This window comes from Salmo salar, chromosome ssa16 (assembly GCF_905237065.1).
Source record: "Salmo salar chromosome ssa16, Ssal_v3.1, whole genome shotgun sequence".
Taxonomy (NCBI): domain Eukaryota; kingdom Metazoa; phylum Chordata; class Actinopteri; order Salmoniformes; family Salmonidae; genus Salmo; species Salmo salar.
This window is the reverse complement of record NC_059457.1, coordinates 40,337,080-40,362,303: the sequence shown is the minus strand read 5'-3', so window position 1 is coordinate 40,362,303 and position 25,224 is coordinate 40,337,080. Positions and strand designations below refer to the sequence as shown.

Sequence of the window (25,224 nt, the reverse complement as noted above, 5' to 3'; positions counted from 1 at the left end):
CAAACGGCCTTAATACAACAGAACACAGTCAGCTGGTACAGCAGATATACAGAAGCTAATGGCTAGGAGTTAAAAAGACTTCTGAAGTTTGTAATTTACACGTTGAAATTTCAGATCTGATTTTCCCTTCCGAAAAAAGGAATCAACCCCAACAAAAATGTCCATTAATTATTATCCACATAATAATACAAATGGCCTGTTATTTTCCTGCTGTAGCAAGCTGGCTCAAATTAAGATCCTACATTTGTAGCTACTGACACCCTTTTCATTTTATACACTATTGTTGATATATTTAATGCCATGACATAATAATAGACATTCCATTAGCATAACTTTAGTCTGTTGAGTTTCTCACTAGACATTTTCTATCTTCCATTCATAATTGGATCCTCTTATTTATATGTGAGAGAGGAAGCGCTAACAGAGCACCTCCTTAGCTTGGTGTCTTTCCTTTTCCTGAATATAGTTCTCACAGATGGTTTCATTTAAGCATTTTTTTCTCTGTGTGTGTCTCTTTGTGTGTGTCTGTGCGCCATTGTGCGTATACGCAAGTGTGTGTGTGTGTGTGTGTGTGTGTGTGTGTGTGTGTGTGTGTGTGTGTGTGTGTGTGTGTGTGTGTGTGTGTGTGTGTGTGTGTGTGTGTGTGTGTGTGTGTGTGTGATTGCTCTCTAACATCTTGTGGGCACTGCACCACAAACATTCTCTCGAGTATGTTTTACCATATAAGGTGTGTGTGTCTCAGGCAGCCAGAGAATGCTGTTTGACTATGGAAGGGCATGGCTAGGGAAAGGGAGAGAGATGGAGAGTGAGCGAGGGAGAGAAAGGGAGAGGGAAAGAGAGAGGGAGAAAGCACTCTCTTCTGACCCTGAACTGACTGAGAGAGAAAGAGGGGAGGGAGGAAGGTCAGGATGTAGTGTGGATTGGTTTCCTGTCCGTTTTCTACTTTTTTCCCCTTTAAACCTACTCCATTTCCTTTCTCTCGAATAGGGTCTTTACATTTTTGTCTAAATAACAGGAATGTGCTCATGTACTGTATAGGGTGTGACTGTAAGTTGTTATGACAGTTAGTTGGTAATTAGCTATGATATTTGCATACTTTTCTTTGTGGTACTTTTCAAGTCTCCAGAGTATTCTTTAGCGACCATCGATATGGTATGGGCCTGGTCCATAGTTCAGCTACACAGTAAAGAATCTAACAACAAAATGCTTTTCCAACCAACCCTGAGAGACTTCAGTTTTTGAATGCAAGTACCTTACATCATCATGCGTCTCGAAGAAGAATACCTGGTTCCCTCGACATGGCTGAATGAATGACCTTTCGAGCATACTATATACAGATGTAGGATCTTTATTTGAGCCAGTTTGCTATAGCAGGAAAATAATCCTGCAGCAATAGGAAATTATAATTAATTAGATTATAATTAATGGACATTTTTGTCTGAATCCTTTTAAACCTCAAATACACTAGAAGTTTTAAATTTCCTGCGTTGCAGAAAAGTTCTCCTGCAACAGGGTGATCAAATTAAGATCCTACATCTGTAGCTGGACAAGCATGCTATAAAACACACAGAGAACTGTCTGGGGGAGATTTCCCCACATGATAATCAACGTCTGATGTTAGCCATTATAAACTAGTGCCTCAACTCTATCGCTCATTGTTTTAGTGGCAAATCCGCTAGTAAAAATATTTTGATGCTGCTGATTTTTTGTCAACACAATAGCCATTCAACTGTTCAGGAAGCTATTGTAGCTCTGTTGCTAACTGTCTGCCTGTCTGTATCAGAACGTGTTTCACAGCCACATACAGACATGCATACCTAACTGACCTGCGCTCATGAATAGAATTGATGTTTGTTTATGTGTGGAGGCTTTCTCCAGACAATTGCCTCATAACTGTATCTGTTTTTTCAGGCCTCATTTCTTCAAACTGTCTGGCAGTTGATCAGATGTCCATAGAACCCCATAAAGAAGTTAGGGGATGATGTATTATCCACAATGATTCATTTTGTGGTCAGTTTATGCACCAGTCTAGAAAACGCTCATTGTCTTGTTGGATTCAACGGACTTTTAGCTGGCTGGCTGTTGATTCATCAGTCATTTAATGGACATTTCCTGCCCACCTCCACTGCCTCTCTAAGCACATGCTTCTGTATTAACTAGGGAGAGAGAAGGGGGAGGATGGGTGGTGTGTCAGTCAGGCCTGAAAGATAGATCGGGAGAAAGCAAAAGAGAGGCATAGAAAGGAGAGTGCTGACTAACCGCCAGGCCCTGAGCAGAGCAGGAAGCCATGTCTCTCCCACAGCCATCCCAGAGCAGAGCTGAAATATCCAGCCCATGAGAGAATGGAATGGCACTCACTCTGCACAAATAACTCCTAATTACCCTTTTCCTCAGTCCTCTGTTAGCGCTCTCTATGCCTCACTTTCCAAAAGTAATCCTCATCTCTATCTCTGTAGTGCTTCTCTTCCAGGCCCTAGACCTGAGGCCTAGTTGTGTATTCTGGGTCTGGACATGGTCAGCCAAGGGCAGGCCTGTGGGTGCTGTATTGAACTGTGGGAGTAGTAGTAGTAAGACCTGAGTCAGAGTTGGCTGGAGAGCTTCCATTGTATTTGTCTGAAATCTGTGTTTAAATATTAGGACTACTCCCTGGGAGGTGGATATGCTTATGGACTGAGAGAGGAAATAAAGGTTTGATTTTCTGTTTGCTTTCTACGAACTGGATTGTTTATCAAGTAAAGAGGATCCCCAAAAAATTATATCATGTGACCCACTTATTTTGTCTAAATCAAATCAAATGGATTCCCGTGAAAGGAATCAGTAGTTCTGTTTGATGCTCATTCATCATTAAACCTACTGACCTTAAAAGACTGTGGCTTCTATCCATTTGCATGTTTCCATCTGTCTCCAATTCACTTTGTAAATTAGTTATTAATTATTTAGACACTGAATGCATGACTAATTTTACATCCAAGAACTCAGCCAAATAGATTGCCTTGGCTTGACCTTTTACTGCAGCGGGCTAAATCAGGGTCACACAGAGTGTTTCTTGGTAGTCTTAAACAAATCTACTTTGAAAGAAATGTATACACCTTACACATATGGTTATTGGCTTAAACAAATTAAGGCAACTGTACCATGTCCGACATAGATTTGAAATGTATTACATTTTGAGTTTACATCCCAATATTACACTTTATATACATCACAGAAGACTGAACTATAATAAAACCGTTTGACATAGAAACACCGGACTTTCTGTTTAATTTCAAAATTCTGAAAAATATGAATAACATTCCACCCATGAGGCCACTAGAGGGCGATTTGGTCATTTTACTGCAGGAAAGGGATCATGAAGAGGATATGGGCTCTTTGTGTATTCCCTGTTGTTGGATCCTGACACATGGTATGGGTGACTGAGGATGTCTTTAACCTCCGTATGATGGCTTCCATTACATTAACATTTACATTTGAGTCATTTAGCAACTTACAGTTCGTTAGTGCATTCATCTTAAGATAACTAGGTGGGACAACCACGTCATAGTAAGTCAATTTTTCCTCAATAAAGTAGCAATCAGCAAAGGCAGAGGTCGTAAGGGGAGGGGAAAAAAGTCAAGATCAAATGTTAGTTCACAAAAGGCATTTTTGCAGTGTGCGGTGACATGGGAGAACTTGGGAAGGTTGAACACCAGGTGGGCAGTAGCGTTCTGGATAAGTTGCAGGGGTTTAATGGAACAAGCGGGGAGCCCAGCCAACAGCAAGTTGCAGTAGTCCAGGCGGGAGATGACAAGTGCCTGGATTACGACCTAGGCCACTTCCTGTGTGAGCAAGGATTGTACTCTACGGATGTTGTAGAGCATGAACCTACATGGGCGAGTCACTGTTTTGATGTTTGCAGAGAACGACAGGGTGTTGTCCATGGTTACGCCAAAGTTCTCTGCATTCTGGAAGGGGGTCATTGACAACGCCACAATCTGGATGGAGAGGTCTTTGAGCGGGCCGGTCTTCTCCGGAATGAAGAGCAGCACCTTCTTGTCAAGGTTGAGCTTGAGGTGGTGGGCCGACATCTAAGCTGAGATATCTGCCAGGCATGCAGAGATATCTGCCAGGCATGCACCTGGGTGTCAGAAGGGAGAAGGAGAAAAGTAGTTGAGTGTCATCCGCATAGCAATGATAGGAGAGACCATGTGAGGATACCATCCAGGGAACATCCTCTTAGCAGGATATGCTTCTTTCTAGTACAACACATTACTATGTCAGTGTGACCCTGATATGTCTAACCTTTGACCTCTCATCCCCCTCTCTTCTCCCAGGCGGAGGGTGATGTGGCGGGTCTGAACCGCAGGATCCAGCTGGTGGAGGAAGAGTTGGACCGGGCCCAGGAGAGGCTGGCCACTGCGCTGCAGAAACTGGAGGAGGCCGAGAAGGCTGCGGACGAGAGCGAGAGGTCAGTACCAGCCAGCCACAGAAACAGATGTATTTATAATCTTTCACCTTTTAATTTGACCTCATATTTATATTTACAGTGCATTCAGAAAGTATTCAGATCCCTTGACTTTTTCCACATTTTGTTACGTTACAGCCTTATTCTGAAATGGATTAAATAAATATTTTTCCTCTTCAATCTACACACAATACCCCATAATGACAAAGAAAAAACAGGTTTTAGACATTTTGCAAATGTATTAAAAATAAAAAAAACTGAAATACTTTATTTACATAAGTATTCAGACATTTTGCTATGAGACTTGTAATTGAGCTTAGGTGCGTCCTCTTTCCATTGATCATCCTTCAGATGTTTTTACAACTTGTTTGGAGTCCATCTGTGGTAAATTCAATTGATTGGACATGATTTTGAAAGGCACACACCTGTCTATATAAGGTCCCACAGTAGAATATTCCTGAAGTACAACCATCTCTGCAGCACTCCACAATCAGGCCTTTATAGTAGAGTGCCCAGACGGAAGCCACTCCTCAGTAAAAGACAGATGACAGCCCACTTGGAGTTTGCCAAAAGGCACCTAAACACCCTCTGACCATGAGAAACAACATTCTCTGGTCTGATGAAACCAAGATTGAACTCTTTGGCCTGAATGCCAAGCGTCACGTCTGGAGGAAACCTGGCACCGTCCCTACGGTGAAACATGGATGTGGCAGCGTCATGCTGTGGTGATGTTTTTCAGCGGCAGAGACTGGGATACTATTCAGGATCGAGAGAAAGATGAACGGAGCAAAGTACAGAGAGATCCTTGATGAAAACCTGCTCCAGAGCACTCAGGACCTCAGACTGTGGTGACGGTTCACCTTCCAAAAGGACACCAACCCTATGCACACAGCCAAGACCATGCAGGAGTGGCTTTGGGATAAGTCTCTGAATGTCCTTGAGTGGTCCAGGCAGAGCCCGGACTTGAACCCGATCAAACATCTCCGGAGAGACCTGAAAAGAGCTGTACAGGAACACTCCCCAGCCAATCTGCAGAGAAGAAGGGGAGAAGGTTCCCAAATACAAGTGTGCCAAGCTTGTAGTGTCATACCCAAGAAGACTCGAGACTGTAATCTCTGCCAAAGGTGCTTCAACAAAGTACTGAGTAAAGGGTCTGAAAACGTATGTAAATGTGATATTCCAGTTTGTTATTTTTAATACATTTGCTAAAATGTCTAAAAACCTGTTTTTGCTTTGTCAAGGCTGTCATTGTAAATAAGAATTTGTTCTTAACTGACTTGCCTAGTTAAATAAATTATGGGGTATTGTGTGTAGTTTGATGAGGGGAGAAAAAAAACTACTTAATTTGTTTTAGAATAAGGCTGTAATGTAACAAAATGTGGAAACAGTCAAGGGGTCTGAATACTTTCCAAATGCACTGTGTATGCCATTTTCCATTGGATAGTACCAGGCACATGCAGCTTGCTTTGACATATTTTTTATTGTTATAGGTTTTGATGCCATGTCCATTGCTAGCAAATGACCAGCCCCTTCAATAGCGTACTGAAAGCGATATTTCCCAGAAAGCCATTTTAAATGTGTTAAACCATTCAATGTGCCTCCATATTGGGTGGACTGTGTAAATGATACTTGAAATTGATTGTGTCTTGGGTGTTGCTGACATTACTATGTGTCCTGTCCTATCAGAGGCATGAAGGTGATCGAGAACCGGGCCTCCAAGGACGAGGAGAAGATGGAGATGCAGGAGATGCAGCTAAAGGAGGCCAAACACATCGCTGAGGAGGCCGACCGCAAATACGAGGAGGTGAGACTTCACATGGTCCCATAGAGTTTGTTCTGTCTGGGGTTAAATCCACTCATAGAATTATCCCTTAACCATATTAGTGGAACAGTATGAGTGTGTTATCTCTTTACCTTAGGTGGCCCGTAAGCTGGTGATCCTTGAGGGAGAACTGGAGAGAGCTGAGGAGAGGGCCGAGGTCTCAGAACTGTAAGTGCAGCACACGCCTCCTACACTAAAATAAGAGGGTAAACAAAGGTTCTTGAAATCAACATGTGAAGATCCTTCCAGTATTGTGTATGTAAGTATTGAGATGCCAAAGCCAAGTACTTTTCTTCCTTTATTCCCCGGTAGTAAATGCAGTGATCTGGAGGAGGAGTTGAAAAATGTGACCAACAACCTAAAATCCCTAGAAGCCTCATCTGAGAAGGTCAGTGTGCATACTATTACATCATACAAGTAAATACAGTCAACTACTGATGAGTGCAAACTCAGCTTAAGTGCAGTGTAGATCACCAGTCCCAATTCAAATACATTATTTTTTAACTTATTCTGGATATCTGCATGTTCTGGGTAAGTGCATCCACTTAACTTCTATGGGCTAGGTGGGACGCTAGCATCCCACCTGCGGGACACAGCCAGTGAAATATCAGGGCGGCAAATTCAAAAACAACAAAATGTCATAATTCAACTTTCTCAAACATACAACTATTTTACACCATTTTAAAGATACACTTCTCCTTGATGTAACCACATTGTCCGATTTCAAAAAGGCTTTACAGCGAAAGCAAAACATTATATTATGTTAGGAGAGTACATAGACAAAAATAATCACACAGCCATTTTCCAAGCAAGGACATGTGTCAATAAAACCCAAAACACAGCTAAATGAAGCACTAACCTTTGACGATCTTCATCAGATGACACTCCTAGGACATTATGTTACACAATACATGTATGTTTTGTTCGATAAAGTTCATATTTATATCCAGAAACGGCATTTTACATTGGCGCGTGATGTTCAGAAAATGTATTCCCACCAAAACGTCCGGTGAATGTGCACATCAATTTACAAAAATACTCATCATAAACGTTGACAAAATATATGACAATTATTTAAAGAATTATAGATAGACTACCCCTGGATGCAACCGCTGTGTCAGATTTTAAAATAGCTTTACGGAGAAAGCACATTTTTCAATATTCTGAGTACATAGCTTAGCCATCACGGCGAGCTATTCAGACACCCGCCAATTTCGGGGCAACCTAAACTCAGAATTAGTATTAGAAATATTCTCTTACCTTTGCTGATCTTCGTCAGAATGCACTCCCAGGACTGCTACTTCCACAAGAAATGTTGTTTTTGTTCCAAATAATCCATATTTATGTCCAAATACCTCCGTTTTGTTCATGCGTACAGATCACTTATCCAAAGGCATAACGCGCGAGCCAGAGACAAAAAGTCAAAATGTTCCATTACCGTACTTAGAAGCATGTCAAACGCTGTTTAAAATCAATCTTTATGGTATTTTTAACTTAAAATTGCGATAATATTCCAACCGGACAATAGCGTATTCATTCAAGGAGAAAAAGAAGGAACAGCGTGCTCGTGTGACTGCGCATATCCAATCCCTTTGTTGCCAGGCAGTTCACTCAGAAACTGAGCTCCTATTATCTGCCCAGTGACAGGAGAATGCTCAAACCACTTTCTGAAGGCTTTAGACAGCAAATGGAAGCCTTAGGAAGTGCAACGTAACCCCACGGATACTGTAGTTTCGAAAGGGACTAGAAAGAAGAACTACAATTTTCAGATCCTCCACTTCCTGGTTGACTTTTTTCAGGTTTTTGCCTGCCATATGAGTTCTGTTTATACTCACAAACATTCAAACAGTTTTAGAAAGTTCAGAGTGTTTTCTGTCCAAATCTACTAATAATATGCATATTCTAGTTTCTGGGCCAGAGTAGTAACCTGTTTAAATTGGGTACGTTTTTCATCCGGCTGTGAAAATACTGCCCCCTAGCCCAGACAGGTTAAGTCAGTCCCAAATCATTAGTTGACTATACATGGAAGACATGAAAGCAGAGTTGTTTTGAGTATAATCACCACCTGACGCACTTTTGTCTTCAAAGACATCTGAACAAAGATCCTGGTGTCACCTGACAAATTGGATGTTGATTTCTTTATGATAATGTTGATGGAACAGGAAGGTGTAATAGCCCTGGACCAAAACAGACCTTTCTTTGCATTCCTACCTAGCCAGTTTAGTGCCAGTCACGCCACATGAATCTCCCTCAGCAACTTAAGCAGTTGCCCGGTGCTGATTAAATCACTGCCCTTCTGGTTTGCATCACAGCACGATGTGTTCCTTATACCCATGCTAACACACAGCCAGTTTATCACACCTGAAGAGTTGTATTTAGGGTTACAAAGCTACCGGTAATTTACAAAAGTTACCAAAATCTTCAGTAATTTTGGTAATTAACAGAAAATATATCACTCTATTGTAATTTTGGTAATTTATACTTGAATAACTTAAAACATGTTTTATTCATATGGTATTCATTTTTTATATGTGTCCATATTGTCCATGAGTTTCTTATTAGATAGACCATGTGGTTCAAGAGAAAATTGCCAAATTAAAGAAAAAAGCATCTAATCAACACTGGCATTATTTTCTATTAATTCTGCAACTCTTCCAACTATTGACTTTCTTCACAACTGTCACCAGTTTGACGCCAAAACATTAGCAAATACATATTGACATAGTAAAATAAAAAAAAGATGAAGGATATTTCATGTTGAAACCCTCATATTAAACACCAATGGTATTCACGAAGTTGGTTTACATTTAGGATAATCTTTTACAGCTTTGTCATTCTATTTTTTATTTTTAAATCATCTTATTTAATTATTTAATATATTTTACATGTGATGAGGCCATACAGAGCTAAGAGATTATTACAGACACCTGTGATAATCTGAAGTACCCAAAAGGGCCACTAAATATTTGTGATAAAATCATTGAAATATACCAAAATGTTGGTAGTTTACTTATAAACTTAGGTTTCCAGTAATATACCCTCCCTTTGCAACCCTAGTTGTATTACAGCGAAGCATGGTTGAAAAACAGTGCTGCAAGATCATCGCTCTCTATGCACTTTCATGTCTGTCTGTTTCTGTATGTGTTTCGGTCTCTGAGATGAATGGTCTGACATGTTCAAGATTTGAGCTTGCCTGGAACAGACTTTGTCTTGTATTTTGACAGTACTCAGAAAAAGAGGACAAGTATGAGGAGGAGATCAAGGTTCTTAGTGACAAGCTGAAGGAGGTAAGCAGCTGCTGGCATCTTATTTGATTCTTAGTTCATACAGTAGTAAGCCAATTTGCTCCATGTCAAAAATGGCGTCCTGTTCTGACACCCCCCTCCCTCTTTTTTCCCCCAGGCTGAGACTCGTGCAGAGTTTGCAGAGAGGACAGTGGCCAAACTGGAAAAGTTCATTGATGACCTGGAAGGTATGAGTGCTAAAAACGCTGTTGCAAACTGCTCTATGGCATTTCAATAGAAGAGAAAGTAAACGTACCTTAGTGTGGAGAGAAAGTTCCTGTAAATTAGACATATTTTATTGCAGAAGATTAAACTATTTATTTTGAAAATAACAGTTTTATCATTGTTCTCAGTTGCATCTCAGACTTATAAAGCTGAGTTGCTCAAATAAGAACATTCCATGTCAGTAAATTAGTAAAGATTTCGAGCTTGTTCCGTATTCCCCATTGTATGTAATTTCCTAGGTCAAGAGGTCTGGATATTTAATCATCTCCCTGAGCATTGAAACAACATCTTATTATGCACAGTTTCACATTGACACGGTCCCAGCAAAAAAAATAAAAAATTCAACTAGCTGGAAATATTTCTCTGGAAGAAAGGATACCCTGCCAAACGTATGGAAACTTCTCCGACAAGCAAATAAAACACACTGCCTTGGTATCCAGTGTAAAAAAATATGTAGGCACATTTTCTACTATCCAAAGAACACCTATTTTGGTGTCTGATGTCTGCACTAAGAACAGAGTGCTCAAATTCCTTTTAGATCAGCATTTTTGGTCCTAGAGCCAAATGAAATGGGTTTACCGGTATGAAGTACTTTTATGGAAACCTTGATATAGGCTTAAATGCTTAAGGTAGTCATCTCTTGCCCCCCCCCCCCCCCCAAAAAAAAAGATTTGCAACATATTTCAATTTTAGAATGCTCACAGGTAGACTAAGATATATCTTATCTTTCTGGCATATTCTCTTCTTTCATTTTTATACTGTATTGCATCCACTGACCTGTCCTCTTTCTCTTCCCTCTCTTTTTGCCACAATTTCCTTTTTGATTCCCTGTCCTGTCCTCCACATCTCTCGGCTGCTGCTTTCCTTGTGCCTTACCTGTGCTACTTCCTGCTGCCCTTTGACCTCCAGATGAACTTTACGCTCAGAAGCTGAAGTACAAGGCTATCAGCGAGGAGCTGGATCATGCCTTCAATGACATGACCTCCTTGTAGACATTTCTTTCTGCCGGCCTCCTGCTGCCTGTCTCCTGCTGCCTCCGGGGTGTCTGTCCTCTCACCCTTCCCACTTTAGGCTATTGTGTCCTGGGGTTAGCCTCCTGAAATACCCTTTCTCCTTTTCTGTGCCTTCTGTCCATCTCACTGTGTAATGAAACTCATTAAAAGCTAACTATCTCAACTATCCTTTCTTCTTTAATTAAATATTTCTGATATTACAATCTTTATAATGTGATAAACAACTGTTTTAAGAAGGTGAGAATTTATGGAGTGTGGCATGCATTCACACTGAGTGTCCCTCACATCCTTTTTACATAACATTTGTCGCACAACTCCATACATTACTGTCATCAGTTTTATATATGCAAATCTGCCTTTTGTTTTGGGTAGTGTTCTTTAGTGTGGTTGTGTTTTGCATATGGAACATCTTAACACGACCACAGCAGTTACAGTATGTAAAATCAATCAATCAATGAAATGTATTTATAAAGCCCTTTTTATATCAGCTGATGTCACAAAGTGATATACAGAAACCCAGCCTAAAACCCTAAACAGCAAGAAATGCAGATGTAGAAGCACCGTGGCTAGGAAGCAGCTGTTGTACATCCTGTATAGGAATGGCTTTGGATTCTGTGTAGAATATTGTTTACCAAACCTAAGGAAAATTAATTCATATTAATCAACTTTATGATGGTCCTGTCATGTGTGGTTTCATTCAATATTTCTTCAATATGTCTTTATTTTATTTATTTTTTAGAAAAATTAGCAGGTGCCAAAGAAGAGAACCTGGGAATGCATCAAGTCCTGGATCAAACACTGCAAGAGCTCAACAGCTTATAAAGATGATGATGATGATGAGGAAGATGGAGAGGATAAAAGTCTTGCAACATTCCATAAATATTACATTTCATTTCACATTTTGAGCTGTAAAGTCTTATTCCCAGCGAAAGGGGATTAACTTTACTTGTACCCTTAGTTTTTTCAAACAAATGAGTCAAGAATAGAAAAACGACAACTCATATTTGAAATGTGCACTCAAAAGCATGTTTTGAAATAGGTTATGTTATATGTATGGCCTTCATTTATGTATGATTCATGAGCTCCACCTAGTTATTTTTCAAACAGTTGACAGGAATCAGCTTTTACCAACTGACATGGTAATTTAGTGCATGCACAATGTATGTGAACATATCCACAGGTTGGACTGTGCCTTTTAATAATGAGCCAATATTCTACCTTTGGTGTATATGTGTGTGTGTTATCATGGTCATTGAGACTAGAGGAAGACTCATGGAAAGGATGGTGAACATGTCTGTGGTGCTACTGGTGGTGCTAAAATACTGTGACTATCATTCAGGTGGAGGGATTGCCAAAGCGGGGGGGGGAAAAAACAGAATTGTTTTTAATGTGAAAAGAGCATCATATACAAATCTTTCAAGGAACTACAACCCCTCTTCTGACCTAACCTATTATCTGTATGGTCTTAAAGTGCCGCCATATGCTGACATGCAGCTTCATAGCACCTCCTTTCCACTATGGCCTGACACGCCTGCCACTATCCCAGCTCTGCATTTGACTGCTTAGCCTAGGTGTAAAATCATAATCCTGGTATTATATTGTGGTGGTAGCATATTTAGTAAAAGTGAAACTGAAAAAAAGCACCACTGGGGCCTCAATCAAGGTTATAAAACATGGATACTTATTGTATATAGTAGAATAATGTTAGTTATTGATGTATTGCTCCAGTTTTACAAAAGTTTCAGTTAGGGGCACTCTTGAAACCAAATAATACACAAACCAGAGAAGGTGAACCGTCAAAAGGTTTTATTGCTGTCTGTGAAGGTAATCAATCAAGGCTTCTCATCCTTACTTGACTGAGTCTGTGTTGAAATGTTTCATTCACTTTTCCCGCTTTCAGTCTAATAAATTTTTACACAACAACCTGGCTCAAGAGATTATTTAATTTATTATTTAGTAAGAAAAATAGAAATGTCAAACACAGAGACAAACCACTTCAGCATACAGTATATTATACCTATTCATTACGAAAAGGCATATTGTAGCTGAACAATATTGTAATCTTTATCATAAGGACAAAACACTGTCAATCAGCTCAACTGAATAATCCCCATTCAATATAATTTAATATTTTACGAAACATCCATGGTCCACAATTTACAACTATCACAGTTGATAGCTCACTACTGAAATCTCACTCAGCGTTGCTTTCTTCTGAAGGAGCAGCCTGTATAGGGGTGAGAAGGAGACTGGTAAAGTCAAAAATCAGTAGATATTCGATAGAGCTCTACACTGATATGGGCCTATGCTACTGTATAAGTTCTTGAGCAATGTGATTGTACAACAGTCTTCTTACCCTCCGTGAGGCGGCATTTCCCCCCTCTGGGCTGGCACAGGACGAAGGAGCAGCCGCCACAGGGCACCACTCTCTGGGCATGACTGAACACTGTGGTGATCCTGTAGCAGCCTGGAATAAAATTGAAATAAATGTTTTCTGTAACCTTGTTTTTTTTCTTTAATAAGCCTTTGTAAATGCTTTATTTATTTTCATGCTTTATATTTTTTTGTTGTAAATGATTATAATTCTTATAGATCGGGAAATGGGAAAGCTAATTTAATAATAGTGTGACCACTACATGTAAATAGTTTATCAATGCAAAAAGTTGCAACTTGGGCAGTTGATGTAAGCTACATCCTTAATACTCACCAGGGCATTTTACATCCATGAAGTAGGAGTTGGGACTCTGAACCAGCCTCTTCTTCTTGTGTCTTTGCCTCTCAGCCTCCAAAGTAGGGTGCATTAGGTCCTTAGTGAGCTGCAATATGGATTAATGTATAAAACATATTTGTTTTCACAGCTCACACCATTAGAACCATTAAAAAAGATAAAACCATATGAAAGGGGAAATAAGTCAAGGGCACCCTCTCATGTCTGATACAAGAACTGCAGCAGAACTATTTCTGAGGCATGCCCAGACATGTATTCCATTCCCAGAACAGGCACCACTATTTTATATTTGCTAAATGGTCATGTTTTAAACCAAACCATAGTCTTCATAATTTATTGCTGAACTTGACTGAATCATTAGCTAGTGCTGAGCGATTAACCGACAGTTTTTTTCTGGTTATTAGCAACGTCGGTCAATTACTTTAATTCCATTTAGCCCGGTTTTAGTGGGTGGGCGTATAATGCGAAGGTCTAGCAACCCAAAGGTTGCGAGTTCAAATCTCATCACGGACAACTTTAGCATTTTCGCTAATTTACAACTACTTACTACTTTTTTTATCTACTTTATAACTACTTAGCATGTCTGCTATCCCTTCCCCTAACCCTTTAACCTAACTTATAAACTTAACCTTAAGCCTAACACCAAGCCTAGCTAACGTTAGCCACCTAGCTAGAATTCATAACAGATTAATACGAAATTCTTTGAAACCAGGATGCCACCGTCTGACTGTTACTGCCTAAGCAGAGAAAATATTATTAGGATATTAAAACGAATAAGCTCATCAAATAAAAAGTAATATACACACCGGAAATATTGTATTATTTCATAGTAATTTCTTATTTTATATTGATATCTACCCCATGTGGAACTGAGAGACAAAGCAATATTTTCAATATTTTGACAAATTAATGTTTACTACTTTTGACTTTGGAATTTCCATTAAAAAGCTCTAAAATCATTGTAATGCTATTATTTCATAATGCATTTCATGTATAAAAAAAAGATCAAAATCGAAAACCATGATTATTTTTTTAAATAATCGAACTGAAACCGAAGCAACCTCAAAAAGTACTAATAACTTAGCACTATTAGCTACTGACTTAAATGTTCATGGTAAAAACAAGACCTCCAATAAACATGTACACGTTGTACAGTATTTGACTGGCTATTCCAAAGATGTCAACACAATACGTGTGGCTATACTTCTCGCATGAGCAAAGAAAAACCACTTACCGCCATTGCTTCTCTTGGTTATTGTTATTTCACTCACTGGCACTGTACTTTCAACTTTGATTAGAATATTACAGCACTCCTTGCAGACTGATATCGTTGTTGTTAAAATGAGAAGATAATGGTGGGATCACATTTTAATGGGTGGGACCACATTTTAATGGGTGGGACATTGACTTCAAGAGCACAATCAGCTGACGCTACCATTTTGATTGACAGCCGGTAATTCACGGATCCAGAGCAGTCAAGAGTGAAATGTTGTTTGTCCAATCACTGGTCCAGTAAATCGAGCAAAGCAGTAACGTATCTCTTTGCACAACTGCCAGGCGGGATTTCCGCAATTGCTAATAATATGGCGAAGACTTACGATTACTTGTTTAAACTACTGTTAATCGGCGATTCTGGCGTCGGAAAGACGTGTGTGTTGTTCAGGTTTTCAGAAGATGCCTTCAACTCAACATTTATCTCCACAATAGGTATGTAAATTTCGTACGTTTTCTGGTTAGAAAAGTTCTGCCGGAGGACGGGTAGCTAGTTAGCAGCAATGCTAGTGTGCGCCCATCCTGTCATGCTAACGCTAGTTAGCTAGCTATCTTATTTGGTTAGCATTCAGGACTAGCTTGCTAGTTAACTTAACCGGCTTTTCACACTGCTCGCTTGGCAATAAAACCAACACTTCAGCATCCCCAGCATACCTCAAATTTATATTTTCATGAGATTTTAGCAGGCGACGTCACCGGACTCCTTAGTTAACGAACGTTAGCTGTCAAGTGAGCAAGAACAAGCTTACTCTGACTCATTAGATAGCTTAGCTAGCTAACGTTAGATAACAGTGAAGTTCACTTCCCAACAAGCAATACATGAAAGAGTTTGCTAGTTCAAACCAGTCACTGTAACATTACAGAAAGGTAAGTTTTAGTAGCTACATGTTGGGGAGGTCTTCCCTGAAGTTATGCAGCCATTTACATTAGACAAGCCATCTCTCAAATTGAAGTTGTGCACTTCCTGTGTGTGGCCTGCAGCATCATCTAAAAAGATGGGCCTCCCTAGCCAGAACTCTCTGGACATGATATAATCCAAATAATTACTAGCTATCCTTCAAGCAAATGTTGAATGCAGTCTGGTTTTGCCACTTGTGCATAAACAGTGCTGTAGGCCTACAAAATACATCAAACTCAAATGGTTGTGTTTCAATGATCCTTTGTCGTTTGGAGCGCAGTGGTTAGACAATAGTGAAATAAAATTTAAGTGGGTGGAAGTGCAAGAATTGTCTCACTTTTGCTTTTCCTCTTTCAGGTATTGACTTTAAAATTAGAACTGTAGAACTAGATGGTAAGAAGATCAAGCTACAGATATGGTAAGACAGCCCTTTGACTTCACAGAATGTCTCTGAAATTATGTCTTGAAAAAGTGCACCTTGGGAATGATCACAATTGGCCTATAATTCTACAAGTGGGTTAAAATCAGGGATGGGAAGTAAAGGATCTCATTGTGTTGTTCTCTCCCAGGGACACAGCTGGCCAGGAGCGGTTTCGAACAATCACAACGGCATACTACAGAGGAGCCATGGTCAGTCGCTTTACTTTACTATGTCCCTCTCACAATTTTGCAAATGTACTACAAAGCACATGCCTACATGAGAATCAGTAAGATACTTGAGTAAAAGTAAAGATAATGACTCAAGTAAAAGTGAAAGTCACCCAGTAAAATACTACTTTGGTAAAAGTCTAAACGTTTCTGGTTTTAAATGTACTTAAGTATCAAAAGTAAATGTAATCGCTAAAATATACTTAAGTATCAAAAGTAAAAGTATTAATAATTTCAAATTCCTTATATTAAGCAAACCAGATTGCACGATTATCTTGATTATTATTTATTTATGGATAGCCTGGACACATTTCAACACTCAGACATAATTTACAAACAAAGCATTTGTGTTTAGTGAATCAGCCAGATCAGAGGCAGTAGGGATGACGAGGGATGTTCTCTTGATAAGTGCATGAATTAGACAATTTTCCTATCGTGCTAAGCATTCAAAATGTAACTAGTACTTTTGGGTGCCAGGGAAAATGTAAAAAGTACATTACTTTCTTTCGGAATGTAGTGGAGTAAAAGTTGTCAAATAAATAAAGTACAGTTACTCCAAAAAAAGACTTATGTAGTACTTTACTGTTTTTACTTAATCACTTTACACCGCTGATGAGAATATAGTTTAGAATCTAAAAATAAATCCATATTCAGAGACATTAATAGTGATTAATTTGTTAGGCCTAGATTGCACACTAGTTTGAGTCCCTCCCTTTATTTTTGTAAATTAAGCACTACATACCTGAGATCATTCATGTTCAGGCCCTTCATAACAATTAGCTTTTTACTCAAGTGTACAAGTCTCAAGTTTAACAGGATGTTAGTATCTGACATCGATTGTTAAAGTGGTTGTTGTTTACCAAGTCTGTTTTTGTTTTTCTCCCCAGGGCATCATGTTGGTCTATGACATCACCAATGAGAAGTCATTTGACAACATCAAAAACTGGATAAGAAATATAGAGGAGGTAATTATCAGAAATTATAGTAGTTTGGTTCCTGGATGCTTATTGGCTGAAACGGCATCTTATTTCACGTGGTGCCTAAGAACAGCCCTTAGCCATGGTAGTGTTTCCACTACAGTCAAAATATGGAACAAGAGAAAAAATATTTCTGCAGAGGCGCACTTTAAAGATGCTAGAACAGTCCACATTTGCTTTTTCCCTGCAAAGAAAACGAGTAATTACTAGAAAAAAACAGACAACCCCATAGTAAAATAGTTTATCAATTTTACCTAGTCAGCTTGTTATGCATTCTATGCTAGATAAATATTTCTCTCAAGGTGCATTCGAGTTGCGATTGCCATAGGGAGGGAAACATGCATTCTGACAAGCAATCAATGCACAACAATTCATAACGCAATCGTGGGTAAACAGCAGTTTTAATGGTCTTTAGTTGAGCAAGGGTAGTGTCAGCCGGGGAAAGAATTGTGACATGCAGTGGTTTCTGTGAGAATTACGATATTATCACAATACTTTGGTGCCGATACAATAAGTATTGCGATTCGAAACTGATTTTATCGTGATTCGACGTTCCAAACATATTGCTCACCATATGTCTGCTGCAGAGGGACAAGGGACAGACGTGAAAAAACAAGTTTTGATCAGTCATGTAAGTACTGAAAATAAATTGGCTCCCTATTTAAAAACATGGAGAACAAGCTATGAAGGAATAATACTGGAGTTTTGGTGCAGGTACAGCCAACTAGCGCAGAAATAGTATTGCGACGTTGTCCAAACTATACAATATATTGTCAAATATAATATACCGATATGTAACTATCAATTATTTTCCTCTATCACTAATATCTAATAATATGGACAAATGCATAGGCTATATGAATGGTTCAATATGTTAAAATAATTGTAACACCATATTTTTACCGATATGTTATTGGGACCATTCCTGGAGGTGGAAATTATATTTGAGAGGGTGTCAGAATGATTTTATTTCCATTCATTTTGGAGTAGAATGTCCTTTTAAAAAAAAAAAAAAACTTGCCAGAGCTGAGCTTCTCAGTCATTCTACATAAAAATGATCCAATGAGGACCCCGGAATCCATTAACTCCCACTGCTACAAAACACTGCCATGGTATTTTGGCCATTTATAAACTGGGTGGTTCGATCCCTGAATGCTGATTGGCTGACCGCCGTGGTATATCCGTAAACCACGGGTATGACAAAACATTTATTTTTACTACTCTAATTACGTTGTTAACCAGTTTATAATAACAATACGCCACCTCGGGGGTATATGGCCAATACCTGCTAAGTATTCAGACCCTTTGCTATGAGACTCAAAATTGACATCAGGTGCATTGATCATCCTTGATTGGAGTCCATCTGTGGTAAATTCAATTGATTTGACATGATTTGGAAAGGCACACCCCTGTCTATATAAGGTCCCACAGTTGACAGTGCATGTCAGAGAAAAAACCAAGCCATGAGGTTGAAGGAATTTCCCGTAGAGCTCCGAGACAGGATTGTGTCGAGGCACAGATCTGGGGAAGGGTACCAAAAAATGTCTGCAGCATTGAAGGTCCCCAAGAACCCAGTGGCCTCCATCAATCTTAAATGGAAGAAGTTTGGAACCAGCAAAACTGCCTAGAGCTGGCCACCCAGCCAAACTGAGCAATCGGGGGAGAAGGGCTTTGGTCAGGGAGGTGACCAAGAACCCGATGCTCACTCTGACAGAGCTCCAGAGTTCCTCTGTGGAGATGGTTGTCCTTCTGGAAGGTTCTCCCATCTCTGCAGCACTCCACCAATCAGGCCTTTTATGTAGTGGCCAGGCAAAAAGCAACTCTTCAGTAAAAGGAACCTAAAGGACTCTCAGACCATGAGAAACACGGTATTCTGGTCTGATGAAAGCAAGATTGAACTATTTGCCTGAATGCCAAGCATCACATTTGGAGGAAACCAGGCACCATCCCTACAGTGAAGCATGGTGGTGGCAGCATCATGCTGTGGGGATGTTTTTCAGCGGCAGGGACTGGGAGACTAGTCAGGATCGAGTGAAAGATAAACGGAGCGCTCAGGACCTCAGACTGGGGCGAAGGTTCACCTTCGAACAGGACAACTACCCTAAGCAGACAGCCAAGAAAACGCAGGAGTGGTTTCAGGACAAGTCTCTGAATGTCCTTGAGTGGACCAGCCAGAGCCCGGACTTGAACCTGATCTAACATCTCTGGAGAGACCTGAAAATAGCTGTTCAGCAATGCTCCCCATCCAACCTGACAGAGCTTGAGAGCATCTGCAGAGAAGAATGGGAGAAACTCCCCAAATACAGGTGTGCCAAGCTTGTAGCGTCATACCCAAGAAGACTCGAGGCAGTAATTGCCGCCGAAGGTGCTTCAACAAAGTTCTGAGTAAAGGGTCTGAATACTCACGTAAATGTGATATTTCAGTTTATTTTTTAATAAATTTGCTAAAATGTCTAAACCTGTTCTTGCTTTGTCATTATGGGGTCTTGTGTGTAGATTGAGGGGAATAAAAAAAAAAAAACTCTTTTAGAATAAGGCTGTAACGTAAGGCAATGTGTACAAAGTCAAGGGGTCAATACTTTCCGAATGCACGGTATGTCTTTGAAGTCTGTACGTTTTACTGAAAGTAGCAATTACATTGCATGATCAATCTTCTGTCTTCCTGTCCAGCATGCCTCTGCTGACGTGGAGAAGATGGTTCTGGGAAACAAGTGTGATGTCAATGACAAGCGACAGGTGTCCAAAGACAGAGGGGAGCAGGTGGGTGATCATCACCGATCAGGAAATGAGATATCAAATTACCTGACTGAAATCCAAGTGTCTATACAGTAGATGTTTTGTGCTACTGCCCATGTTTGCTGAGTGACAGTTGTCCAAAGACACATGTGAGAAGGTGGGGGATCAGTAAATGTTATGTAGGCTATTATCAATAGTTATAATCAAGGACTCACATCTTGAGTATCTACAGATGTGGACTTGTGATTGAGCTGCTGTCAATGTTCACTGAGTATATGTTGTGCGTCCCTTTTATTGACCTTTGGCAGTTGTCGTTGGAGTACGGTATCAAGTTTATGGAGACCAGTGCAAAGGCCAATATCAACGTGGAGAATGTGAGTTCACTAATTCTCAGCAGTTAAAAAAACAATGGCTGTACAGTAATTGTTGTTCTGTTAGGTTGAAAGAGACTGCACGTTGTTTTGTCTCTTTGATCTTAATTTGTCCGTCTTTTTTTCCCCTTGAAATTTCAGGCATTTATGACCCTTGCCAGAGACATCAAGGCAAAAATGGACAAGAAACTGGTAAGTGTGTGTGTGTGTGTGTGTTATGTGCAAATCTATTTTCGATTGGGTATTGTGTGTGTTCTGACTTACTGTGTGTGTGTGTGTGTTCCAGGAGGGCAACAATCCTCAGGGCAGCAGTCATGGTGTGAAGATCACAGAACAGCCCAAGAAGAGCAGTTTCTTCCGCTGCACCCTCCTGTGAGGTCAACGATCTTATCATTGTCCACAGCTGGACAGAACTGGACTGGGCTTGCTCAGAGCTTTCCTCTTTCGCCCTGTTGTCATCCCTATCATTCCCGAAATCCCAGACCTCTTTGGGCTTTGAGTTTTTTTCTGCTTCACTATGTGCCCCCAGTTTACAAACGGTAGCTTTCATTGGTCAGGAGGATAAATCAGTGTTGTTGGATGGACGTTAGATTGAGATCTCTATACCAGGCACTCTTCTGTACCATCATGCTCTTATATCGTCTCTCGTAATTACACTTAGGTTTCTGCTCACCCTCTCCTCTCTCTCTGTTCTCTGCAACAATTGTCACAAATACTGTATGTTGCTCTGTGGTTGCACTGCTGCCAAAGTTGATCCTTAGTGAGGTTTTGTCTCAACATGGATTGACCTTATCCTTAAAAAGCAGTGGCTTAATTCCATGATAAGACTAGTTAACCATCATACATCTGACATCTTCTGTGAGATTGTTGACTGTGTCATCTAGCTACTATGGAAATTTATTCCAAATGTGTCATCTATGCATCCGTTTTTCCTTTCTCAAATTAGTGATTATCTGTATTCTACCTTAAATCCCCTTTTGCCATCCAACAAATAACAGACAAGAAAGCCACTTATTTCCTTAAGATAATACTTTAGATAATATAATACAGTTCTGGAGTGTGTCTTACAATGTTAACAGTAAAGACATACCATCTTAACGACATACCTGAAAATGTGCATCTGTGTTCAGCATTTACCATTATGCAGTTCAGATCATTTTTATGCACAAGGGTTGCAATGATTTATAAACTATATATTTGAGTGTTAGAACAATTTTATGTGCCAGTAACTGCACATTGAGTTGAACCCTGTTTTACTGTGTATTCTTGCACTTTAGTAGTGAAATTGGCTGCACATCTTGCAATTTGCAAAAGCATGTCTTATTCCAGTCCCTTGTATGGAAGTACAGGAATGTCAGCATTCATTAGAACTATTACATTCCAGAACTTGTTCCAGAGGCTATAAGTTAAAATCATCTGTTCCACAATAACATCAGTCTAGTTAGGAACGAATTGCAATCTAACAAATGAATGCATACGTTTACCACATTTTTAGACTTGGCATTCAAAATGTCTTTTAATCTTATACCACTCCACCAAAAACAATTGTGAGTACCTCATTGCCCCAAATATTCATGTTATGTATGATGTAGAGACCACTGAAATAGAGATATAGTCCTTTGGGTGGTAATTGCTTGATATCATTTTTAACGTCTTATGCACCCTTTTCAAATTCCAGCCTCTCAGCCTATTCCCTTTTTTTTTCTTTTTTTAACTGGTTGTTTTAATTGTGATACTGTAATACCGTGCAGGTTTGTGTGGCCTTTGACTTTTGTAAACTGTTTTCATGCTTGTCAGTATTTGTGACAGAAAATTAGTGACAATTGCGCCAAAGTAGGCTGCCTTTTATAGTTGTTTGGTAGGCCTAAATTACTAGTCAAATGTGATTTTATAAGAACTCAATTGAATAATGTCAACCCACTGTATTGTGAAACAAATGCCATGAATATTAATTTCCAGGTTTATTACTATGTTCTCCTTTTTTCTGTTGATTTATCAATATGCTGTGACATTCCAGTTCCCTAGAGAACCATTCCTGCTGCTTCTTTAGGGAAAAGGCTACACGGACACTCCTGACCTGCTAACTGATATTTAATTTAAGAATTGGTTAAAATTAGGTTAAGGTTAATCAATCAAAGGTATTTATTTATAAATCCTTTTTTACCTGAGCAGATGTCAAAGTGCTTATACAGAAACCCAGCCTAAAACTGCAAACAATACAGATGTAGAAGCGTGGTGGCTATGGAAAAACTCCCTAGAAATATCAGAAACCTAGAGATGAATCAGGCTCTGAGGGATGTCCAGTCCTCTTCTGGCTGGGCCGGGTGGAAATTATATGAATGCATGGCCGTTAAGGTAAGGGTCAGTTTCAGATTTTGGTTAGTCATTTTGAAGGTCACCAGTGTCCTTATAGCCCCTGCCCTTCTTTAGTCAAGAGCGGTAGCTATGTGTTGTCCTAATTTAACTCCAAGGCCCAAATGTTGGTGTTGATGTGCCAGTATGAAGACCACAATCTATTTTGGGGTGTTTTGAGTTGAAGGTATTTGCATTGCATACTGATTTGAAGCCAGATATTGGCATACCACTGTAGTGACATGGCAATGGACTAAAATGTTACAAGCAAGAGAACGTGTAGTCAGAGTGGAAAAAAAACAACATCCAAGTATGAAAGTGCCCTTGTAGAAAGCCTGCTCTTGATTATGCACTTTTCAATAATTCTCCATTGTCATGAAAGACCAAATGATTTACGATGAACGAGTTGCGATATTCTACAGTACAGTCCCTATCCTCAATACTTAATTTAAGTCGCCTTCAGTGTGACAATGTTAAATGGATGGCTGGAGGAAAGTGACTTTTCATATTGGATTTAGCATTTTGTTTTTGTTCTCGTCTATCCTTCCCTCTGAGCTTGCCCCTGTCCATCGCAATAGAAGTAGCTTATTTTCACCTGATGCTTGATATGGGCTTTGGAACTATTCATCATGAGACTGTAGGACCTCTTGAGGCTTTTAATATTTGACTTGAAGAGCTTCTCTTTGAGATTAGAAATGCGCAAAGGATCATTCTTGTATAGCTTTCTGTTCTTATACTCATTTTTGTCACCTTGAACTTGCTCTTCTCAATGCAAAACTATAGGGAATGGAGCACGTTAAATCATAGCAAAGGAACAACAGTGACTTCCCCATGAATTCTCACAAATGTTTTCTCTAGTTGTGACAATGAAGTAAATTGCCATTGGAATTTAATTATTTTATATGTCCCCTCTTGTGGTGTTTTACACATGGGTGGGGCACAGTCAGTTTGTTGGACTGTTGTGTATCTTTTAGGACCTTTACAAAGGTCTGGCAAATGTTTCATCAGAATACCAGTTATTATGAAGGTTTCTTTTCCTTCTGGTGGAACTATTTGTACATATTTCAGTTTAGAAATGACTTTTCTTTGATCATATCATTAGCATTCCATGTTGAAGAGTATTTGGATTTCATAGTTGATTATGGGTTAAATAGAGGAGAAAATCGCATTTTGAAAACAATTGTAAATAACAAAAAGAGAAATTTTACTGTTACCTACTTTCATAAATCTTGTTGAATTGATCTACATGTTTGTAGATGTGTACTTTTGATGATTTATTAAAACGAGATTATTTTAACTTGCTGCATTTATTTTGTCAGACATTTTCAAATTAATCGCATTTTATCAATGGATATTTTTATTTTTTTATTTTACCTTTTAACTAGGCAAGTCAGTTAAGAACAAATTCTTATTTTCAATGACGGCTTAGGAACAGATATTGAATAGACCTAATCATATATGGAATTCATATTAAAAAAAGTTAAACAAAATAGCTTGATAAAGCTGTAATACCAAGGACAGTACCACAGAGCAACGAGACAGATATTTCACTGGATAGTTAAATGTGAAGCGTCCACTTGGTGTTTCCACTCACTACCAAATATGGTAGTGAGAGGAAGCTTACCGGCGGGCAATGGGAGAAGATGGAAAAGAGATGGATTTTGGCGTACATTCTGCAAATTTGGATAAACATTGGATACAGTTTTCTGTTCCCAAAACTAGGGCATAATGCTAGGGAATAAAACAAAACGTGCACCCCTTGGGGTCATGATGACAGTTTGGGAAACACTGGGGGGGTTAAGGTTAGGAGTTAGGTAAAAGGGTTAGGGGAGGAAGGGTTAGGTAACATGCTAAGTAATTTCATAGTAGCTAAAAAGTAGTATGTAGTTGCTAATTAGCTACATTTGTCCTTGATGAGATTTGAACTGGCAAACTTTGGGCTGCTAAACGTTTGCTAGGTAGCTAACGTTAGCTACGCTAGGGTTTAGGATTAGGAGTTAGGGTTAGGAGCTAGGTTAAAGGGTTAGATAACATGCTAAGTAGTTAAAGTTGTCAGTAGTTGCTAAAATGCTAAAGTTGTCTGATGAGATTCAAACATGCAAACTTTGGGTTGATAGACGTTCATGTTAAATGCCCAGCCATTTACCCTGACCAACCACCCTCCTTTTGTTTTTGTTTTAAGTAACCTTCTGCCTTGTATACCAAACGTAACACATTACACAAATTTCAGAATTACGTTTACTATGTTACGTTTAGTCTGAGACCTGGGGCCTGTTGCACAAAACTAGGATAAGGGATTAAGCCAGGATATCTTGGTGATCCTGGCTCAATTGATCCGTAATCCGGTTGCACTAAAGATGGATAGGGGGCAGGAGGATATGTTATGGTATAAATTACCATGGAGATTTATTCTGTGGAGCTAGCCTGCTCCAGACCAGGCTAAATTCCAGGATCTAT

General features: G+C 39.5%; 3 protein-coding genes across 7 annotated transcripts in view; 2 read left to right on the top strand and 1 right to left on the bottom strand.

Annotated features, from left to right (window-relative positions):
* Positions 1 to 12,708, top strand: part of LOC106573547 (tropomyosin alpha-4 chain) — a 29,620-nt gene extending 16,912 nt beyond the window's left edge. For 2 of the 4 annotated variants that reach the window (XM_014148680.2, XM_014148681.2), the window contains 7 exons: positions 4,311 to 4,444; positions 6,128 to 6,245; positions 6,361 to 6,431; positions 6,576 to 6,651; positions 9,488 to 9,550; positions 9,666 to 9,735; positions 11,525 to 12,708. In XM_014148680.2, the coding sequence (XP_014004155.1) occupies positions 4,311 to 4,444; positions 6,128 to 6,245; positions 6,361 to 6,431; positions 6,576 to 6,651; positions 9,488 to 9,550; positions 9,666 to 9,735; positions 11,525 to 11,607 (615 nt within the window). In that variant the 3' untranslated portion in view covers positions 11,608 to 12,708. Of the gene's footprint in view, positions 1 to 4,310; positions 4,445 to 6,127; positions 6,246 to 6,360; positions 6,432 to 6,575; positions 6,652 to 9,487; positions 9,551 to 9,665; positions 9,736 to 10,681; positions 10,952 to 11,524 lie in introns of those variants that run through there. The other 2 variants (XM_014148682.2, XM_014148683.2) reach the window with 1 other exon arrangement.
* A 6-nt stretch (positions 12,709 to 12,714) lies between these two features.
* On the bottom strand, positions 12,715 to 14,949 carry LOC106573549 (40S ribosomal protein S27-like). Of its 2 annotated transcripts, XM_014148686.2 has the most exons (4): positions 14,748 to 14,943; positions 13,493 to 13,601; positions 13,142 to 13,252; positions 12,715 to 13,012 (listed from the first exon to the last, which is right to left on the bottom strand). In XM_014148686.2, the coding sequence occupies exons 1-4, from the start codon at positions 14,751 to 14,753 to the stop codon at positions 12,984 to 12,986; spliced, it is 255 nt and encodes an 84-aa protein (XP_014004161.1). In that variant the 5' UTR covers positions 14,754 to 14,943; the 3' UTR covers positions 12,715 to 12,983. The 2 variants fall into 2 exon arrangements, with proteins under 2 accessions (XP_014004161.1, XP_014004160.1); XM_014148685.2 differs by lacking the exon at positions 12,715 to 13,012 and having other exon boundaries at positions 13,074 to 13,252; positions 14,748 to 14,949.
* Positions 14,950 to 14,970: 21 nt separating this feature from the next.
* On the top strand, positions 14,971 to 24,064 carry LOC106573548 (ras-related protein Rab-8A). Its single transcript, XM_014148684.2, has 8 exons — positions 14,971 to 15,220; positions 16,041 to 16,101; positions 16,253 to 16,313; positions 17,219 to 17,296; positions 19,979 to 20,068; positions 20,353 to 20,418; positions 20,557 to 20,607; positions 20,702 to 24,064. Exons 1-8 carry the CDS (start codon positions 15,097 to 15,099, stop codon positions 20,789 to 20,791), a joined length of 621 nt encoding a protein of 206 aa, XP_014004159.1. The 5' UTR covers positions 14,971 to 15,096; the 3' UTR covers positions 20,792 to 24,064.
* The last annotated feature ends 1,160 nt before the right edge of the window (positions 24,065 to 25,224 follow it).

Coding starts and splice junctions, on each gene's coding strand:
- LOC106573549 (XM_014148685.2), bottom strand. Junction 13,253..13,492: donor CATGGATGTAAAATGCCCTG/GTGAGTATTAAG, acceptor ATTTTATTCCAG/GCTGCTACAGGATCACCACA.
- LOC106573548 (XM_014148684.2), top strand. CDS start 15,097: ATGGCGAAGACTTACGATTACTTGTTTAAACTACTGTTAATCGGCGAT. Junction 16,102..16,252: donor AAGATCAAGCTACAGATATG/GTAAGACAGCCC, acceptor GTTCTCTCCCAG/GGACACAGCTGGCCAGGAGC. Junction 20,419..20,556: donor CCAATATCAACGTGGAGAAT/GTGAGTTCACTA, acceptor TTGAAATTTCAG/GCATTTATGACCCTTGCCAG.